The sequence below is a fragment of the Condylura cristata genome, unplaced genomic scaffold, assembly GCF_000260355.1.
Source record: "Condylura cristata isolate star-nosed mole 26May11 unplaced genomic scaffold, ConCri1.0 scaffold00043, whole genome shotgun sequence".
Lineage (NCBI taxonomy): Eukaryota > Metazoa > Chordata > Mammalia > Eulipotyphla > Talpidae > Condylura > Condylura cristata.
Window position 1 is genome coordinate 3,719,409 of NW_004567144.1, and position 22,416 is coordinate 3,741,824.

The window sequence follows — 22,416 nt, forward strand, 5'->3', positions numbered from 1 at the left end:
TGCCTGTTCTGCTCCCCACTCTGTCTCTGGTGAATCCTCTCACCATCCTTTACCTCTGGCCTGTACCCCACTTCTATATGCATAAACAAATAAATCTTTTTTAAAAAGCCAACCCTTGAGAACTGACCACTGATTTTCAGCTTTCAGAGAGTGAGGGGAGGAAAGAGGAGAAGTGAGGGATGAAGGACTACATAACAGACTCTGGTGGAGAACTACGGTTGCTTCAGAGGTGGATGTCCTATACTGTCAAAATACTAGGAAGGATGTAAAATAATGATACTTTGATAATAATTAAAAATAATTGTATATAGAACATGAACTTAGACTATAAACCTCAAAAAAATACAGATATTTAAGAAACATAGTATCCAAATATAATCAGTGGCTCTTTGGATACTGATTCAATTGAACCAACTCTAAAATGACATTTGAAGTGGATTAGATAGTACATATTATTAGAGAATTATTAAACATGTTAGATAATAGTGACATTCTTATCACAAAAGAAAATATCCATACTTTGTAGATGTATATTGAAGTAATTGGCAATAGAATGGCATATCTTGGAATTGCTTTAAAATATTCCAAGAGAAAAATGAATGGTATGATAGATGAAACTAGCATGGTGAAATGTTATTAGCTATTGAAGATGAGCACAAAGATGAAATTTATCACACTGCCTAGTTTGGTGTATATTTAGAAATTCCTAAAATAGAACGTTAAAAACAGGGGACAGCCCCATGCAGTCTGCCTCATGACAGCCATCAGTCTCAATAAACATAAGCCCAGGTACCCATGACCCCCAAGCCCACAGAGCTTCCTTCCCAGCAACCATCTATCTCACTGAGGTCACAACTCCTGAGTGGCCTGTGTATGGTGTGTCTCCTCTCTGGACCTTTAGGTCACTAGGACTGGATGGCAGTCTTTGTCACCTTTCTCCACCCTGATGTCCTAATAATTCCAGGAAAGAGGGTCAGAGATCAAGTGGGCAGGGCCCAGGGCTCGGACCTGATGGGGCAGTCCTTGGTAGTTCAGAGCCTGCCCTCTGCAGTGGGTGGTAGGTGTGGGACAGAACAAGGAGGGGAGAGGGCAGGTGAAAAATCCTTATAGTTATATGTGTTCAGTATCAAGTGTGCTTCCAGAGGCTGGTGGCATCTTTGGTGGCTGAAACACTGCTCTGGGATCTTCGTTTTCCTCAGACTCTTGGGCATCATGCATTGTTCCAAGCAGCCTAGATACTTCCAGAGTCTATTGCTTCTGCATTGGCCCTTGAGCTACTTTGCCATATGTAAGTACCAATCTAAAAGTACATGGCAAGTTGCCAGAGTAAGAGACCAGAGTCAGATCTGGGGCGATTTTTATGTTCATGGGAGGTCTCACCTCTCGCCTTACTCATCTAAGACGGCACTACAGAGTAAATAGTCAAGGAGTTTTGAGTTCTGTGAATGTGATGGAGAAGGAAGAAGTAGAGTTCCAAGAGAAGGAGAGGATGGGCAGTGGAGTTGATAGGGTTGTGATGGATATGAAGTAGATCTTGTTCATTTCAGCCACTTCCTAACCCTCACTCTCTAAGAGAGAGAAAGAGGTCCAGAGAATAAACATGATATAAAGAAGCATGGGAAATGGGACAGAGGAAGATCAGCACTACAGACTTAGAGAAATATTGCCCGTGTTCAAACCATAGAGTCGTCCATTCTGGAATGGGGGTGGTGATAGCGTGGGTGGGGGAAGAGGGAAGACAGACACAAAGCAAAGAATGGTAAATGGCAAAAGGACATGAATGGTAGATGGGAAACTGTGGAAGGGCGCAGATGTCCTGTGGGTGATGGATGGAGAAATATGGGTAGTATATGGGCAAGAGAGAGTGGACTGAGGATTTAATGAGGGAGCAAGGATGATAGAGAGGAAGGGAGACAGGAGACAAAAGAGAAAATACAGTGGTCAAATTGCAGGAAACTGGTGACAGGCTGGGAGCAAGAGTAAAGGAATGGTGAGTACACAGGGGGCAAGTGGATAAGGATGGCTTGTGGTAAGCAGAGAAATAAGGGTGGTGTCTGGCTGGTGATTGAGGAAATGTTTGAGGGACACATAAACAAAAGTAATGGATGGGTGGTAACTGGATTGTGCAGCCCAGGACAAGAAATTTGAGTAGTTTGGAGGATTCTTCTGGTTTTCTTTCTTTCTTTTTTTTTTTTTTAAGATTTATTTATTTATTCGGACAGAACTGGGGTACAGGCCAGAGATGAGGAGGGTGAGAGGATTCACCAGAGACAGAGCAGGGAGCAGAACAGGCAGATCTACGTAGTACACTGCTGAGGGGAGCAGCGGGTGGTTCAGGAGAGGTCTGCCTCGCCATGTGGCTCTTCTCTGGGGTAGGCGGGAATTGAACTCATGCGGAATTGGCTTAAGCTTCTTTGTGCTGTGCTTTAACCCGCTGCGCCACCAGGGAGGGCCTGGTTTTCGTTTTTAAAGATCTATTTAATTATGCTTACAGAACTGGGGTACAGGCCAGAGGTGTGGTGGGTGAGAGGATTCACCAGAGACAGAGTGGGGAGTAGAACAGGCAGATTGACAAAGTACACTGGTGAGGGTTGCAGCAGGCGGGTCAGAGGAAGTCTGCCACACCATGTGGGTCAGCTCCCTGGCCAGGGATCGAACTGTGCTGTAGTGGTTTCAGAGAGCTTCATAATGCATTGTGCCACCAGGGAGAGCCCAGTTTGGAGGATTCTTAATGGGTCTGGACATGGCCCACTTGTGCTGACACCACAAATTAGGTCTAATTTCACTTTCTCCATCAGTTTTCATCTTGCTGCCATTGTTCGTTTACCTGCTGTTTACTTCATTTTGGCTGCTACCAGTTCTTTATTTTGTCTGGTTTTTCCTGGACTGGAAAACCCCAGATCAAGGTAAGACTTATGGACTTAGAAGAACAGGGCCTGAACATGTTCCACCTTAGCATGTAACCTAGGAGTCCCACTCACCATGCCACAAGCATCTCATCTCAGTTCCCAGAACCACAGAAGCTCATGAAGTTATGAAGTCAGTCATAACTACCCTGGGCCCTCTTCCTGTTCCACCAGCAGAAGCATTCCCACCACCAAGCTGCTAGGGAAACCTGGAGTGAGTGGGATGGGTGGGATTGGGAAACACAGACACTGTCCCCTGTTGCTATTTCTGTCTCAGGTGGCAGACGTTCAGCCTGGGTAAGGAATTGGTGTGTCTGGACCCACATCAGGGACTATTTCCCCATCATGGTAAGTGTTTCTTCCCTAGGGTCCTTTACATTTTCCCAGCTGCTAGGTATTTATGCCAAATGTCTAGGATCATCCCTGAGGAAAACTAACATCCTAAAGAACTCTCAGTGCAAGCTAGAGGATCCACCATTTCAGCTGGGCCACGCTACTCTACCGGAACACTTTGGATGTCCTTGGCATGATTTACCACTTGACATGGGCAGAAAAACAAATTCAGTTCTGCTCAGTTTAACAGATATGGGTTGAATGCACACTCTGCACCAAATGTTTGGGGTACAGAGAAGTGAGTAGGATATGATCTGCCATCAAAGAGCTCACAGCTACTGGGGAGTATGGGTGAGTATGCAAGGAAGACAGGTATTCAGATGAGAAGTTAGGAAAGTCTTTGCTGATGTGTTGTTATCTAAGCAAGGTTTTCAAAACTGAATAAAAATGACTTAGGAAGTTCAGGGGAGAAAATACCAGGAAGAGGTAGAAATTGACTGCTAATGATCTTCTTAGTACTCTTTAGAGAAGACACCCTGCCCTGATTTTTTAAAAGATTTTTAAATTTATTTATGCATACAAGAACTAAGGTATAGGCCAGAGGTGCAGGGGTTAAGAGGATTCACCAGAGACAGAGTGGGGAGAAGATGAGGCAGATAGACTGAAATGCATTCTTGAGAACAGTGGTTGAGACAGGAGAGGTCTGCTGTGCCATGTGTGTCACCTCCCTGGCTGGGGATCAAACTCAGACCACAGTGGCGATAGCTTGACAGTGCTGAGATTCTAACCCCCGCATGACCAGGGAGCCCTGCTGCTCTGACTTTTACGGTGAGTTATCCAAACATTTTTTGCATAAGAGCAACCATAAAAAGTAATAATGTACTTAAGTGTGCCGACATGAGTGGACAGGACTACTTCCAGTCATAGACATGGCCCAGCACGTCTAACTACCTGGCTTCTCAGGACTTAAAGTTAAAAAACCCATAGATAGCCCTCATGGCCCTCCGGACTTGGCTATTGCCAAGCTCTGCTTTAGAGAATTCCCTGATCTCTGAAGGTCTTCACCCTTGCTCCCCCATGTGATCTCATTCCACCACCTCTGGCATTTCTCTCCATGGCTGCAGATAGTGAAGACTAAAGACCTGTCACCTGAACACAACTACCTCATGGGGATTCACCCCCATGGCCTCTTGACCTATGGCGCCTTCTGCAACTTCTGCACTGAGGCTACAGGCTTCTCGAAGATCTTCCCAGGCATCACTCCTTACTTGGCCACGCTGTCCTGGTTCTTCAAGATCCCCCTTATTAGAGACTACCTGATGGCCAAAGGTGCTCATGACCACACTTACCAGAGTTCTTTCCCATTTCTCTCTTTAGAGATGCACCTTTTTAAAGTTTCACTCCTTACCTGTCAACCCCATCCCCTACCTCTCACTCCCACTCCCCAGAGTATCCCCCGTTGGCATAATGCAGTAGGTAAAAGCCTATGTTCTGCAGTTAACCTGCCTGGACTTGAATCCTGACTCTGCCTCTTACCATAAGGTCTCAGGCAAACCACTGAGGCTGATGGTTTCAGTTCCCCATCTGTAAGGCAATGCTGAGAATAACAGTCAGACTTCAAATGTGGTGTGGTGACTAAGTGATATAATACAAAGCATGTGGTTGCTATAGTGCTTGTGACAGAGTATATGCTCGATCACTAACAGTTCTTGCCAGTAATAGCAATTATTTGCTATTAAACATAATAGTTATACTTGAGATTCCAAAAGTCCTTCTGGTTATCCAACCAAAAACCCAGTGCCTCCTGTAAAGTGGAGATATTACCTCAGTGAAATGTGTTGTTTGCCTACAGCCTTGTCCCATTTCATTGACTTTTCTCCTGAGACCCATGGAAACAGAGGGCATGTGAACAAGCCAACGAAGTGTAGAGTGGAGGGGTTCCCTCTCAGCCACTGTCCCTGCTTCTCATCACTTTGTGCCTCTTTCCACTTCATTCTCTTTAGGCGTGTGCCCTGTGAGTCAGTCAGCTATCAACTATATGCTGAGCCATGGTACTGGTAACCTCGTGGGCATTGTAGTGGGAGGTGTAGGAGAGGCCCTGAAAAGTGTGCCCAACACCACTACCCTCATCCTCCAGAAGCATAGGGGGTTTGTACGCACAGCTCTCCAGCACGGGTAAGTGTGCTTCCCAGGGAAAAGGTAGAGGGCCTTATCTGAACAGTATGACCTAATAGGGGATACCAGTATGCGTCAGACTTGAGTCTTGCCTTTGAGGAACTTACTAGTGAGTGGGGGAGCTAGCCATAGAATGTCAAAAAGGTTAAGGTCATCCAGTCCTGAGTTAGCTGAATCACTTCTTGAGAAGTCAAACTAGAAACCCAGATTCAACATCAGTTGGCTAGGGCTCCTATAGCACAGCGATGCACCCACGTTTCCTTACTACTATACCTACATCAAAGGGCCATCGTGGGCCGAAAGAGCAAACCACATAACAGAAAACACCCACCATGTGCATGGCACAGAAGAAGCAACTGACAAATGTTAGCTACTCTGACTTAGAGGCAAAGAGAGGAGGTAAGGAATAGAGGCCAAAAATTAGAGCTGGGGGTGCGCATTCCACCAACAGGCCAGCTCACTGGCCTGTTGTATTGGGGAATAGATGAGGCCCTGAGAAGTTGGCCCAACACCACTACCCTCATCCTCCTATGCGCAGCAAAGAGGGACTATTTCTTCTGAGGACCTGCTCATCAATTTGAAGTATAATGTAGAAGAGAGAGTTCTGAACAGGGAGAAAGGAGTCCTGGGTTCCAGTTCAAGTCCTGCCACTCACTGACTACTTGAGTGAGCTTTCCCTCCTGAACCTGGCTCCTGGATCTGTAAGATAAAGGAAATCTCCTCCCCATATCCTCCAATATCTCTGCAATGAGGAACCAGCGAAATAACATGAATCAGAGTGCTGAGAGTTTGTTACTAGCAACTCTCTATGGTTTGTATTAGAAAGACTGGGTTCTCTTTTCTCTGGAAAGAAATTTCCAGAGCTTGATATCCTACCTAGGACACTGTCATGGTGGATTCCCCTGGCCTTTGAAAGCCAAGCAACCCTTCTCGGGTCTAATCCTAAAACAGAATACCTTACACATAGCCCCTGTGGATGAGGGGCAATCATATATAATTGTCGCAGCAACATTATCAATGCCTCTGTACTTCCTCCCTCCCTAGAAGAAGCAAAGTCAGGTAGTTCCTTCCGGTACCTGGAAACTTTGCTTTGCAGGATGCAGGTCTGTGGGGATCTCTGCCCAAACTCCTCTTCCCTCCACCCCCATGCCTTGCCCTTGTCATCCTGGCCCAGTGATGGCACTTTCACTATCCTTGAAATTTTCAGGACCAATAACACTAAATATGGGTGCTGTTTAGTGCAAGAACAAATGTTCTTCCCGAGTACTTTCTACCCTAACCTATGTCTCAGAAGTAAATTGGGGTTTTCCTACAGGGCTCACCTGGTTCCTGCCTTTGTTTTTGGAGAAACTGAGGTGTATGAGCAAGTGCAGTTCCATCAGGACAGCTGGATGTACAAGTTCCAGAGCTGTTTCCGCCGTATCTTTGGCTTCTACTGCTGTATCTTCTATGGACAAGGTTTCCGCCCAGGCTCCATTGGGCTCCTTCCATACAAACTGCCTATCATCACTGTGGGTGAGTGATGCTCTCAGCCGCAAGGTCACCTCAGCTCTTTCTCAACCTCAAAGCCAGTCCTCCCCACCCTGCCTCTACCAAAGAATGGCAGCAGGACTTGGGGTGGGGAGCAGAGCTGACCGGGAATGCTATAGAAGATGAGGCAGAGGAAAGGCGGTTCAAGGAAGAGAAGACTAATGCTTTCCATACTCCTTCCCCATCTCTCTTAACAGTCGGGGAACCTCTGCCACTGCCCAAAATTGAAAAACCAAGCCAGGAGGTGGTGAACAAATACCACACACTCTATATGGAGGCCCTGCACAAACTCTTTGACCAGCATAAAACCCAGTATGGCTTCTCAGAGACTGCAAAGCTGCTTTACCTGTGACTGGAGGGGCTGCATGCCCAAGAGCGTGTGCCTTCAAGGGGAGACTCGCTGCTTGTTAACCACAACAGGGAGGAGATGAGGCAAGCATTAGGCATTCCTCCCTTGCCACAGACCCTTGCACTTGTCCCTGAGGGGTTTTATTCAGTAATTCCTCAGACAAGCATCTCTCTACGCTCTGCACCAAACTAGCTTCCCTCTCTGAAGCCCAACCCCCAGGTCCCGCAGGAAGCCAGCAATGACTGGTAACCCAAGGCCACCACTCTTGCTGTCACTGTTGACTTGTCTTAATGCATTTTTAAAATGAAAGATATGTCTCATCCACAAATTTAACCATTTAAAGTATAAAATTTAGTGTTCATTATATTCCCAGAGTTGTGCAACTATGACCACTCTAATTTTAGAACACTTTTCAGCACCCCAAAAAGAAATCCAGTACATTAGCAGTCACTCCCCACTATCCCCTATCTCCCACCCCCTGTCAACTGCTACTCTACTTTCTTTCTCTATGAATATGCCAATTCTTGATATTTCATATAAATGGAATTGTACAATATGTGGTCTTTTGTGATTGCTTTCTTTCTTTTAGTGTAATGTTTTCAAGACGCATCCACGTGATAGCACTTGTCAGTGTATCACTCATTTTGGAGCTGAATAATATTTTATCGCAGGTGTATACCACATTTTTTCTTATCCATTCAGCAGCTGATGTCCTTTTGGGTAATTTTCACTCTTTGGCTACTATGTAGAATGATGCTATAAACTATGTGTACAAGTTTCTCTGTGGAAATCTCCTGTCTCCTAAAGAAAAGTTTCATTGTGTCCTTACCTCTAGGTTAAAAAAACATACCTTTCAGATAAATTGAAGGGATTTTAGAATTGTTTTTCTGTTGGCAAAGGCAATTGACATAGTTCACTTGTCCTCATGATAGTTCCCTAATACCATAGTTCCAAAGTATTTGCAGCCATCCTGAGAATCTACTACGGGAGATCTGCTCTGTATTTATATTTCAAATATTTACTGAGTTCTGTTTAAAAGTTTTTCTTAAAGTTGTCATCTGAAAATTTTAAAAAAGCAAATAAAAACACTGATGTCTTTTCCTTTACAAGGCAACCAACAAAGAACACACTTAAGAGCACAACAAAGCAGTTCCAGACCCTCAGGAGGGATCCTGAAGCACTATGGCAATCATATATAAGCAACACTCCCTCAGTCTTCCCCCCAGAGTCATATCTATAAGCTGGGGAAGAGGCATGTGCAAATCTTTCAAGAACAATTAGATTTAGGGACTTAAGTGACATACCCTAGGGCTGTAAAGCACTGTCACAGCCTTCTAGTTAGAATGGGGCCATATCAGAGCCAGGCAAAACAAAATACAGATAGCAAAAAAAAAGTTAACAGGCCACTTAGAAACTCCAAGAATTCAATAGCTAAAACACACAAACAAAAGGAACAGTTAATCTAATTTAAAAATTACCAGAGGACTTGAATAGACATTTTCCCAAAGACAACCAAATCACAAATGTACATGAAGAAAAGCTCAACGTCACTAATTTCGAGAAATGCAAATCAAAACCACAATGAGATAGCACCTTACAGTGGCTAGAATGGCTGTTAGCAAAAAGAAAAGTGATAACAAATGTTGGTGAGGATATGAAGAAACAAGAAGCCTTGTGCACTGTTGGTGGGATTGTAAATCACTATTAAAAACAGTATGAAGTTTCCTCAAAAAATTAAATGCAGAACTACCATATGACCCTGAATCCCATTTCTGGGATATCCAAAAGAAATGAAATAACTATTTTGAAAAGAAATCAGCATCCTCATTGAAGCAATTTTCCTAAGTTTGCTGCTTTGATTCTGCTACTTTCCCAGACCTGCTACTTAGGGGAGTCTATTGCTGAAAGTTCCTGCAGTATGCTACTTTGGTCCCCTTCCCAAACAATAAAGAATGCTTATGCTATGATGGATGGGATGACAAGGTTCCTCCTAATACAACCTGTATAGAACCTTACCATTCCAGTGATTCGGGGCTCAGCCTTTTGGGATCGATCCCACTGAGGCCACCGGTGTGATAAATAACCCCTCCCCCCCGCCCCCACCTCTCTGAATGCCTTCTGCTTTCTCTGGGAAATTACGGTAACATTTTGACTCCCTGACTGGGAAGCCAGCCGCACTGGCTGCTTTGGCCCAATGATACTCTCTTGAGCGAATGAGGTAGCACACCACACGCCCTGTGTCTGGTCCTCCTTCCTGACTGAGGTGAACAGAGCTGAGCACTGTCTTCCTACCTTACCTGAACTCGCAGAGACAGGTGGACAGACAGACCCCACCAGGATTTCTGGATAAGGATTACCTGATAAGGTAAGGCCCCAGGACCCTGCTTCTAGTTAGGCCCATCCCAACAGATGGAAGGAAATCCTGACCACCTCTCACGCCCCCTTTTGGCGCCAGGTAGAATTTCCTGATGGGTATAACACATAGCTTCTGTTTGTGTGTGTGAGTGTATGTAAACGGTCCCATGACTTCAGTTATGGGATCTGAGTGGTTTTGAAATTGCCATAATACATATTCACTGTAGCATTATTTATAATAGACAAGATATGGGGACATCAACAGATCATCCATCAACAGATGATCAGGTAAAGATGTGATGCAACAGAGAGGCGGGGTGAAGATATTTTTTCCCATCCCCTCCCATCTCACACAATTGAATGTTATTCAGATATATAAAAGAAGGAAATCTTGCCATTTATGACAACATGGATGGTCAGGAGACCATACTAAGTGAAAAAAGTCAGAAAGAGAATATGAAGGAGATTATACTAAGTGAAATAAGTCAGAAAGAGAACATGAATATGATCTCATTTATACATGAAACCTAAAAAAAAAAAAAGTTAAACTCACAGATGGTTGCCAGTAGCTAGGGAGTGGGAGAAATGAGTTGATGTTGTTGAGGAGCTATTTATAATTAACAATAATATAATATATACTTGAAAATTGCTAAGAAAACAAACCTTATATATTGTCCTGCAAAAAAAAAGATAAAATTAAAACCAAAAACCCTATAATTACACGAAATTATGAATGTGTTAGTTAACCTTATAGTGGCAATAATTTTGTGATATATATGTATCATATCATCATGTCACATACTTTAAGTTTACACAGTGTTACTTGTCAATTATATCTCAATAATACTTGAAAGATGGGGAAACAATATTTAGATTAACATATTTTCCTTTTATTAACACTTAAATATTGGGCTTAGATGGCGTCCCACCCTTTTCTCTCACTTTACAATTTTGGGGGTCTGAAAATAGTTGTTTATAAACCCAGATTTTCCTCATAATTTCCTTCAAAGCCAGTATATCTAATTTACCAATATTTAACAGGCACTTTAACCTCTGTATACCAATACCAGATGAATCATCTTAGTCTCCCATTTTATCACCAACTCCTACCAATTCTAATACTTCAATATCAATCCAGTTTGTCTCCTCCTTCTCCATGGACTTGGTCAAAAGCCCTCACCCACATCACTAGACTATTACCACTCTTCTAGTACAATCTTAAAAATCAATCTGTCATGCTTCCATTAAGCTGCTCTTGTTCTCTTGTTAAAATTTAAGACTGACTTGTTAGTCCACTATTTATAATCTTTTATTGTTCTTACAGTGTTTCTATCAAAATATCTTCAGTTATGTTCTGAGTAGCATGGTTATCCCCATTAAGGGTATGAAGGAGAACTTTGAAATTTTCAGTACTAACTTTGCTGAAGTTATGGATGAAAATCATACGATGTTAGGATGCATATCTTTTGATATTTTCCTCACACATCAAGTGTCTTCTTTATAATGCAATTGGTGGCCTCTTGGCCTCTGCCCAACACTCTTGATAGATATCAGAATATGACAATTCTGGTAGGGAAATTTTTTTTAATATATGGCACCAAGTAATACAATAGATAATGTAGACTTGACATTAAATGATAAGAATTTAGTGAACAGGACAAGAAATTATAGTTTGAAGTATACATGATTCATTCACAGCAATTATTCATGTAGCTGTGTTAAAATGTTCTTTATAAATAAAAAAGGCAGAAATTCTATGTATTATAATCACAGGACACAGGATCCAGTACAGTAAACTTAGAAATAAATAACAATTATACAATAATTGTCCCCAACTGAGTAGGAATTAGAAATAGTCCACTTAGAACAAACTCAGAAATCTAGAGACAATAATAGAGTATGGTACAAAAAATGAACAAAATTTTAAAAAAGCATATAAGAGATGGAAATATACAATCATCCTGGAGCATCTTTAAGTGTCAGAAAGAAAGGAAATACTAAAAAATAAATACTAAATACTATATACTAAATACTAAAAAAACATAATAATAATAAGCCAAGATTGAAGCATGTAAAAAAGACACAGCAACCTAGGAAGTGTTCTCAATAGGCAAAATGGAAACTATTTGAATAAGATAATATAGTATTATTTATTATTCAATGTATAAAATAAATATACTTAAGTGCAACTGATATAAATAAACGATTGAATAAACAAATGGTGAGAAAGGAGTAAATCTTCCTTGCAGAAAATTTACAAATAAATTATGTAGACACTCTTCCACTCCAGGAGATATAACTTAATCTGCTCTCCATCTCCCAAATTCCATAGTAGGCTAGACTTACCAACTCAATTCTAAAAAATAGAATGAGGAAAGAGAAAATGAACTTCCATCGGAGAAATCAGGCAAACACAAACTTAACCAATCAATCACGATTAACCTCACAAGCAATAAGACATTTCACCTCCCTTGTATTCTTCAAACCCATAGACCCAGTCTAATTATGACAAAAATAAGAAGGACATTTTACTAGATACCTAACCAGATCTCCTCACATAACACCGAGGACATGAAAATAAGAGAAGACTAAGAGGATATGATGGTTAAATGGAATGTGGTATACTGGATGAGATGCTGGACCACGGAAAGGATGATAGAGGAAAACCTGATAAAATCAAAATAAAACGTGAATTTCAGTTATAGTTATGTACCAGCATCAATTTCCTAGATTTTACAAATGTGTGTGGTAATAAAATCTATTAGCAGTAGGGAAGATTGTGTGAGCAGTATAAGGGAATTCTGTGTATCATCTTCACAGTTTTTCTATAAATGTAAAATCACTCCAGTAAACAGCTTAATTTTAAAATTTATGGGCCAAACCAATACTATGGGAAAATTGATCACTTTGAAATGTTCTTATTAGAACTGTCAGAGTGAAAACAACAGGCTTGACTCCTCCATGTATACTAGATTACACCCGAACAAAGCCAGTAACACCTGAAGGAAAATAAAGTAGACCAGGCAAACAACACACATGTAATAGAGACAGCAGACATTGGCAAGCAGAAGATCAGAACTCAACAGCAGCACAGATTTAGTAGGCCCCAGAAAGTCCTGAAAGGTTCTAGTAAACAACAGACCCCAGCAAGGAGCTAGGACATACAGACACAGTAGATCATAGCAAGCAGTGGAGCAAGCCCTGGCAAGTGCCATATATGCAATCGATCCCAGCAGCAGCTACATCACCTAGCCTCTACTAGCTGCTGTTCTTGGTGCAGTAAACCAGAAGGACACTGCATGAAAATATAGTGCTCTGGATAGGAGTGGGATTTGAGCATCCCGTGGACACCAGTCACCAGTGCAGACTTCAATAGGGGCGACAATAAAGATTCATCAGAAAGGAGGTAGGTAGGCCGAGAAGTCTGGGAATTGTGATCTAGAGTAGGGGACACTGGTGGCAGGGCTATCAGATAAGCTAAAGACCAAGGGAAGGGGGTTATAGAAATTCTATGGAGACCTATGCCATTAAAGGAGGAGAAAGACTTGCAAAGAGGCTGGGTGCTTCACACAGTCTGGCTCCCCAGTAAAGATAAAAGCAAAGCAGTACTCTGGTAAACACTATCCCTTCACCACTCTTAGGACTGGTGCTTACCTTGTGAGGCACATTGAGAGAGCACAGTGACTGCTGAGACTGTCATTCTAAACACCAGAGTGGATGAATATCAGCAGTGGCACAAATATGAATCAACCCCACCCCCACTCATACATATTGACATCTGGACCCCTCTTAGCCTATCCCACAACTTGCTGGCTCAGCAACTGCAAAGCCTATCTGAATACATACAGAAGCCAGCAAAGCCCCCAAAATAAACTAAACTCAAATAAACTATAGTACTACAAGTAGGAAAAGTAAAATATCTCAACCCCTTCAGTTACTGGTACAGGTACCTGAAATAAATTAAATTAAATTAAATAGGGAGATAGCAAACAGAAAAATGGTTAGACAAAAAAAATCAACACATGACAAAACATCTTGAGAGAGAATGTGTCATCACAAGACAAAATATTGAAGGTGATGAGGTAGGAACTTATAAAGGATTGTAACTTACAAGGTAGTTACAAAGATTGTAACTTACAAAGATAGTTCCATCAGACTTATATCATACTTCTCAGCACAATCTATAGTCAAAGAGAAAATTGAATGATGTATTCATAAATGCGCACATATAAAATCTGTCAGACAAGAAAATTACCCTGCAAGACTCTCAGATACAAGGGAGAATTGGTTGTCTTTCCAATCAAAAGCTGAAGGAGTTTGCAAACATTAGACCTCCTTACAAGAAATGTTGAATAAGCAGTCCTATCTAAATCAATAGTAAACAAAGAAGCAGTAACAGACCCCCATAAACATAAATGTATATGAACTGAACTGACCAATCAAAAGCAAAGAATAACTGGTTGGATCAAAAACCAAAACCAAAGTTTCTGTCTCTAAGAAATCATCTCAGCTCCAGAGATGAACATACCCTTAAGCACTGTGTCAGGAAGACATAACACTCATCAATATGTATGCACCAAATGAAGCAACACCAAAAAATATTTTATTTATATATGTTTGTGTATAGATATATGTACCATTGTTCATTTTTGTACAGTGTGTGTTTATATGCTTTCTTGTTTCAGCTGTATTCTCCATAAAATTCATACCACCAATTCACCAACGAACCATCACCGCAGTCCTCTGTGCTCTTCTCTCCCCTGTTTTGATTCCTCTATCTCCCCCTCCATTGCAGAATGTCTCTGTCTATACTTACCTGCTAATTTTGTTTTAATTCAATATATTGTAATTTTCTTTCCCTGATCCCTTCTTTGGTTCCCCTATATTCCTCCTGTAGGTGAAACCATTCAACATTTTTCTTTTCCTTCTGGCTTAATTTGCTAAATATAATCTCCCTCAAGCTCCATCCATGTTGGTGCAAATGACATGAGTTTTTCTTTTTTGATATTGCTTATATATATATATATATATATATATATATATATATATATATATATATACTACTTCCTCTTAATCCAGTCATCTATCATCTATTTTGGGGCATTTGGGTTGTTTGCATATATTACCTACTGTAACTAGTGCTTCAATAAAGATAAAGGTGGAGGTATCCATTTGAATTAGTGTTTCTGTGTCCTTGGGTAGAGCCCTAAGAGTGGAAATGCTGGGTCACATAGTATCTCCATTTTTAGTAGTTTGAGGAACCTCCGCACAACTTTTCATTATGGTTGCACCAGTTTGCATTCCCACCAGTAGTGTAGGAGATTTCCTTTTTCTCCACACCCTCACCAACATTTGTTGTTGCCTTTTTTTTTTTAATATATGCCTTTCTCACTGGTTTGAGGTGGTATCTCATTGTAGTTTTGATTTGCATTTCCCTGATTATAAGTGATGAACACTTTTCATACACCTACTGATAATTTACATTCTTCTTTGGACAAGGATCTTTTTAACTCTTATGCTCATTTTTTGACTGGATTGCTTACTCTGTTTATGTTAAATAATGTGAGCTCTTTGTAAATCTTTGTGATCAGTCCCTTATTAGTTGTATAGAGTGCAAACAATTTCTCCTAATCAGTAGGATGTCTCTTTGCTTTGGTTAGTGTCTCCTTTGCTGTATAGAAGCTCTTTAGCTTGATGTAGTCCCAGCTGTTTATCTTTTCCTTTACTTTCTTTGCTTTGGAGATGTGTCTTTAAAGATGTTGCTGAGGTGCATATCATGTTGTGTGTTGCCTATATTTTTTATATATATTTATGGTTTCAGGTCTTACATTCAGGTCTTTTATCCATTTTAAGTTGGTTTTTGTGCATGGTATGAGGTGGTAGTGTATCTCAATTCTTTTGCATGTAGCAGTACTACTTTCCCAACATCATTTATTGAGCAAACTGTCCTTGTTCCATTGAATACTCTTTGCTCCTTGTCAAAGATTAGTTGTCCATAAATCTGTGGGTTTATTTCTAGGTTTTGTATTCAATTCCCTTGGTCTGTGTATCTATTTTTGTTCCAGTACCATGATGTTTTAGTTATTATGGATTTGTAGTGTAATTTGAAGTCTGGGAGTGTGATACCTCTATTCTCCTTCATTTTAGTCAAGAGGACTTTGGCTATTTGATGCTTTCTGTGGTTACATATGAATTTCATCGATACTCATTCTTTCTTTGAAGAATGTCTTTGAAATTTTTATTGGAATGGTGTTGAATCTGTACTTTGCTTTTGGTAAGATAGCCATTTTGATAATTCTTCCAATCTAGGAGCAGGGGATGTCCTTCCACTTCTTTGTGTCTTCTATTTCTTTTAACAGTTTCTTATAGTTTTCTTTGTATAGGTTCTTCACCTCTTTTGTTAAGTTTATTACCAAGTATTTGATTATATTTGTTTTGATTATAAAAGGGATAGTTTTCTTGATTTCTTTTTCTTCAGATTGATTGTTTGCATATAGGAAGGTGACTGATTTTTGTGTGCTAATTTTTTATCCTGCTACTTTACCAAACTGGTTGCTTATTTTGATTAGTTTCTCTGTGGAGTTTTTAGTGTTCTTTATGTATATTATCATATCATCTGCAATAGTGATAGTTTTACTTCCTCTTTCCCTATTTGAATTCTTTATATGTCTTTCTATTCTCTATTGCTCTAACTAAGACTTCCAGTATTCCATTGAAAAGCAATGGTGAGAGTGGACATCCTTGCTTTGAGGAACACCAAAATTTATGAGATGACTTTTAGCAACCAAAAACAAACATTGGCCACAACACAATAGTGGTATGTGACTATTCAACACCCCAACTATATCAACAGACAGTTCAGCCAGACAGAAAATCAACAAGCAAACAATGGCCTAAGATAAAGGATTTAGACCAGTAGATATTTATAGAGCATTACACACCTAAAAGCTGAGTACACATTCTTCTTAAGTACACATAGAATACATTCAAGGATATGCTACATGTTGGGTCACAAAACAAGTATCAATAAATTCATGAAAATTGAAATCATATCAAGTATCTTCTTTGATCACAATAGTATCAAATTAGAAGTCAACCACAAAAAAAGAAAGCAGGAAAAAAATCTCCTGTTATGTAGAAACTGAACAACATACTACTGAATAAGAATTCATTTCATGAGAAGATCAAACAAGAAATTAAATACCTGGAGATAAGGCAAAAATTAAATCATGAGCTACCAGAACACATGTGACAAAGCAAGAGTATATAGCAATCCAACCCTTCATCAAGACACAAGAGAAAGGTCAAGTAAGTAATATTAGCTTAAACCTTAAGGAACTAGGGGAAAAAAGAACAAGTGAGTCCAAACCAGCAGAAGGAAGCAAATAAACCATAGAACAGAAATAAATAAATAAATAAATAAATAAATAATTTATAAAGACAATTAAAAATATCAAAGAAACCAAAAGCTTATTCTTTGCAAAAAATATACAAGCTAAATTCACTTTAAAAGGAGAAAACACTAACATAAAACAGAAACAAAGAAGTTGCAATAGACATCTCAGAAACACAGATAATCATAAGAGACTACTATAAACATCTTTATGTCAGTAAGTTAGAAAATATGGAAGAAATTGACATATCCTTAGAAGCCTATAACCATCTGAGACTGAATCAGGAAGACATAGAGAACACCAACAGACAAATTACAAGCAAGGATATAAAAAAAATGTAGTCAAAATTCTCCAAAAAGAACAAAAGTCCAGGACCAGATGGTGTCACTATTGAGTTCTACAAAATCTTCAGAGGAGATACTAATCTTTCTCAAACACTTTCAAATTCCTGAGGATGTAGGAATGTTCCCAAACATACTTTATGATATTAATGTTACTCTGATATCAAAAGCAGAGAAGGCTTTTCACAGAAAAAGAAAGTCACAAACCAATATCCTTGATTAACACAAAAGAAAAAAATCCTCAAAAAATCTTAGTAAACCAAATTCAACAATATAGTAAGAAGATCATACATCATGACCAAATAGCATTTGTACCTGGGATGCAAGGATGGCTCAATATATGCAAATAAATCAATGTAATTCACCATGTCAACAAATTTAAAGACAAAAATCATTTGATCATGTCAAGAGGTGCAGAGAAGGCATATGACAAGATTCAATATCTGTTTATGAAAAAAAATCCAAAAATGGTGCTAGATGGAACATAACTCAAAATAATAATTGCCTGACATGACAAATGCACAGCTAACACCATGCTCAATGGTGAAAACAGAAAACCTTTCCTCTAAGAGCAGGTACCAGACAAGAATGTCTAATTATATCACTTCTAGTCTACATATATTATAGGAAGTCCTTGCTAGAACAATTGGACAGAGAAGGATATAAAAGGAATTCAAACTGTAAAAGAAGAAGTAAAACTATTACTATTTGCAGATGACATAAAGCAAATAGAAAATATTGAAGACTGTTCACTCATATGGTAGAGGATGGAAATTTGGCTTTGAGGGTGACTATGATATGTTGTACACAGATGGTGATTTATAGTGTTGTGTATATGAAACCTCTATAATGTTATAAACTATGTGACTTCAATAAAAACAATTTTTAAGTGTGATAGGAAGTGCTTGCAGTTCTTATCAGAGCATTCACCGTATTGCCACTATCCTTTCTCCCCTGTAATAATCATTTTAAATTAAGTCCCCCTTTGCTATTAGTATTACTACTGATAATAGCATTATCAGTAAAAATAATAAAGTTTGACAGAAACTGAAAAAAAAGAAAATATTGAAGACTCTCCAAAAAAATGAGAAATAATAAATCAGTGCAGTAAATTGACAGATTACAGTCAATATACAAAAGTCTGTTGCATTCATATATACAAATAACAATTTAGAAAGGAAAGAAACCAAAAAATAATCGCATTTACAGTAGCATCTAGAAGTACTAAATACCATCCCTCCTTGTTGGCACAATGGGTTAAAGTGCAGCATGATGAAGCCATCCACAACCACTGTAACCATGAGCTCCTTCCCTGGCCAGGGAGGTGACCCACATGACATAACAGACCTCTCCTGTCCCACCTGCTTTTCCCCTTGGCAGTGTATTTCAGTAGATCTGCCTGTTCTGCTCCCTACTCTGTTTCTAGTGAATCCTCCTACCTCCACCACCCACACATCTGGCCTATACCCCAGTTCTTGTGTGCATAAATAAATAAATCTTTTTTTAAAAAGTACTATATACATAGTGTTAAGGGGAAGGATGTCCTAAAGGAACTCTGCAGAGTCTTGTGGACTCCACCCCCTACTCTGGCTTTCTGGACTTTACCCCCTACTCCAGCGATTGGAAACTACAACTCCCAGCAGTATCAGGGAGAGAACTGTGAGGACCAAGGGTAGAGCTAAGCAGGCATTCTGGGACATTGGGAAATAAATAAGGAGCCATTTCGTCCAATGTTCTCTCTTGCTCAGGAAATGGCTCTCCGGACCACATGACTTGGGGCTTTCAGTTAGTTATCATAGCTCCAAGTCAGCTGAGCTGGTAAGATATTCCAGTTACTTTGTATCCCACTCTCTTTCCCTGGGGTGTTACTTTTCCTTTCCCCTTTTGTCAGTAAACCCATTATTGACCCTTTTGTGTGTGCCTGCAGTACAACTGAATGTTAAGTATGCAGGTGAGACCTCACAGACAAGCGTCCCAGTTCACACTGGTGTGCCCTGTATCAGTAGGAATAAACCTAACCTGTTCAATGAAAACTGTAAGACTGTTAAAAGAAACACAAGTAAATGGAAATTTATTCACTGCTCACGGATTGGAAGAATTAACATTATTAAAATAACCATCTTACCTGAAACAATGTATAGATTCAATGCAATCCTTATCTAAGTTTCACTGGAATTCTCCAGAAAAATAGAGCTAACATTTTTGAAATTTATATGGAATCACAGAAGATCCTGAATAGTCAAATTAATCTTGTGAAAAATGAGGAAGAATGGCAATATTGTACTACCAGACTTCAAAATGAACAAAACACTATTGTAATTTTAAAAAATGGTATTGTGTTAAAAAAAATTCAGATCAATTGAATTGAGAACCCAAATAGAAACCCACAGTGGTATGTGTAGTTAATCTATAACAAAAGAGCCAAGAGAATACAATAGAGAAAGAAAAGTTTCTTCAACAAGTGGTGATGGAAAACTGGACAGCTACATGCAGAAGGAAGGAATACAGGAGAGGAGGGTGAGGGGGTAAGGAAAGCAAGAAACTAGACCACTTACACAGCATATAAAATAATTAACATAAAATGGACTGAAGAGTTGGGTTTAAGACCTGAAGCCATAAAGTACATAGAATATATCACAGGCAAATCACTTCATGACATTGACTTCAGCGATGTCCTTGGGGACTTCAATATCAAGGGGAAGCAAAAGCAAAGATTAAAGGACTACATGAAACTAAAAAGCTTCTTCACAGAGAAAGAAGTCATTAAAATTAAGTGACATTCTACCAAATGAGAAAAAACTGTTGCATATCATACATCCAGCACGAGGTTAATATACAAGTCTATAAAGGGCTCATATAACTCAAGAAAAAGAAAATAAAGAACACAATCAAGAAATGGGCAGAAGAGTTTAACATTTCCAGAGAAGAAACAAAACAAAGGGACAGACAAAACGAAGCCAAAACAAACTTTAGAACTATGTCTTCAGAATTATGAGTACTAGAAAGGGAGGATGGGGCTGGACAACAAATGAGGGGCTCTTGCAATGTTTTGTGGTGGAGAATCATGTGTGCTTTAGTGGTGGGTGTGGTGTGCTAACATACATGTGAGGAGGTGTGAACCTATTCCACAAAATCACACGGTGTTGTGAACCAATGTTCCTTATATTAAAAAAAAAAAAAGTCACACACACAAAAATAAAGCACAGCAAAAATAGTTCTTAGACTGTGAAAAGTATCTTGGTTACCAGAGGGAATAGCGAGGTAAGGAGGTGGAAATAAGGGAGGAAATGTGACAGTGTATTGGCACTGGTGCTTGGTGGAGGTTGAGTGAAACCTGTATACCTATGGAGTTGTGAAATTGTACTTCTCAAATTATATAGTCATATACATGACTGACAGAACAGTTTGAGGAGAAATATAAATAAAAATAACTGTGCATCAGGGCCCTCCCTGGTGGCACAGCAAGTTAAAGCACAGCACTAAGAAGCTAAAGTCACTTCAGCATGAGTTCAAACCCCTCACACCCGGGAGGTGATACACATGGCACCGCAGACCTCTCCTGACCTACCCACTGCTCCCCTCAGCAGTGTACTTCATTAGTCAGCCTGTTCTGCTCCCCACTCTGTCTCTGGTGAGTCCTCTCACCATCCTTTACCTCTGGCCTTTTACCCAGTTCTGTATGCACAAATAAATAAATCTTTAAAAAAATAACTGCACATTAGTAGAGCTAAAAAGACACTTCTCCGAAGAGGAAATGCAGATGGCCAACAGGCATATGAAAAAATGTTCAACATCACTCGTAATAAGGGAGATGCAAATTAAAACCACAATGAGATACCACCTCACCCCAGTGAGAATGGCACATCTTCAAACAACTAGCAACAACAAATGTTGGCGAGGATGTGGAGAAAAAGGAACTCTCCTGCATTGCTGGTGGGAATGCAAACTAGTACAACCACTATGGAAAACTGTTTGGAGGTTCCTCAAACTGCTAAATATGGAGCTTCCCTATGACCCAGCAATCCCACTCCTAGGTATCTACCCAAAAGACACAAAAACACTGATTGAAAAAGATACTTGTACCCCCATGTTTATTGCTGCTTTATTTACAATTGGAAAAACATGGAAGCAGCCCAAATGCCCAAAAGTAGATGACTGGATTAGAAAGATGTGGTACATATATACAATGGAATATTACTCAGCAACCAAAAAAGAGAAACACATGTCTTTTGCAGCAACTTGGATGGAGCTGGAAAAGATCATGCTTAGTGAGATAAGCCAGAAAGAGAAAGAAAAATACCGGATGGTTTCACTCATAGCAGGAGTATAATGGACCAGGCGAGAAAATAACAAAAATAATGAACAACCATAGGCCAGAGACATTCTGTGGGGGTGGAGTGGGGAATGGGATCAAAAACGGGGGGGGGGGAAGGGAAGGAAATGCACGGGACTATGGTGGTGGCACAGGGGTGATTTGGTGAGGGGAAACCCGAGGAGATTACAATTGAGATGAAAAAAAAATGTGCAAAATGATGTAAAAATAAACTTTTTAATAAAAAAAATAGAATTATTAAAAAAAAATAACTGCACATCAGTGAAGAAACATCCAAAAATATAAAATGCTAAATACATCTATGCACTGGAACACTATGTAGTCATTAAAAGTAACATTACAGAGTTATTCTTTTTGATAGGAAAAAAGCCATAAATACATTAAGTGAAAAAGTTTACCAAAAGTATGCATAGAATTACTGGATGTTTGTAAAAATAATACATTAGTGTGTATGTGCATGTGTGTGTGGAAACAGACAGAAACAGAAATAGAGGGGTAGAGAGAAGCATACAAATCTCTTCACAGAATACCAGCCTCGAACTAGGTTACTCTGACATCATGATAAAGTATAACAAAACATTTCTTAATTTTGTCTAAATACAGTTGCAATACATTGCTCTGCTGCCCACAAAATACCTAGAATACTGGAATACTGTTACATGAGCAAAATGAATGTTTTTTTTTTTTATACCAGCTACAA

At 39.7% G+C, this 22,416-nt stretch overlaps 1 protein-coding gene across 1 annotated transcript; it reads left to right on the plus strand.

Annotated features, from left to right (window-relative positions):
* The first annotated feature begins 1,177 nt into the window (after positions 1–1,177).
* Positions 1,178–7,296, plus strand: AWAT1 (acyl-CoA wax alcohol acyltransferase 1). The gene is made up of 7 exons (XM_004694454.1): positions 1,178–1,288; positions 2,799–2,906; positions 3,184–3,254; positions 4,364–4,568; positions 5,243–5,414; positions 6,730–6,929; positions 7,142–7,296. The coding sequence occupies exons 1-7, from the start codon at positions 1,213–1,215 to the stop codon at positions 7,294–7,296; spliced, it is 987 nt and encodes a 328-aa protein (XP_004694511.1). The 5' UTR covers positions 1,178–1,212.
* The last annotated feature ends 15,120 nt before the right edge of the window (positions 7,297–22,416 follow it).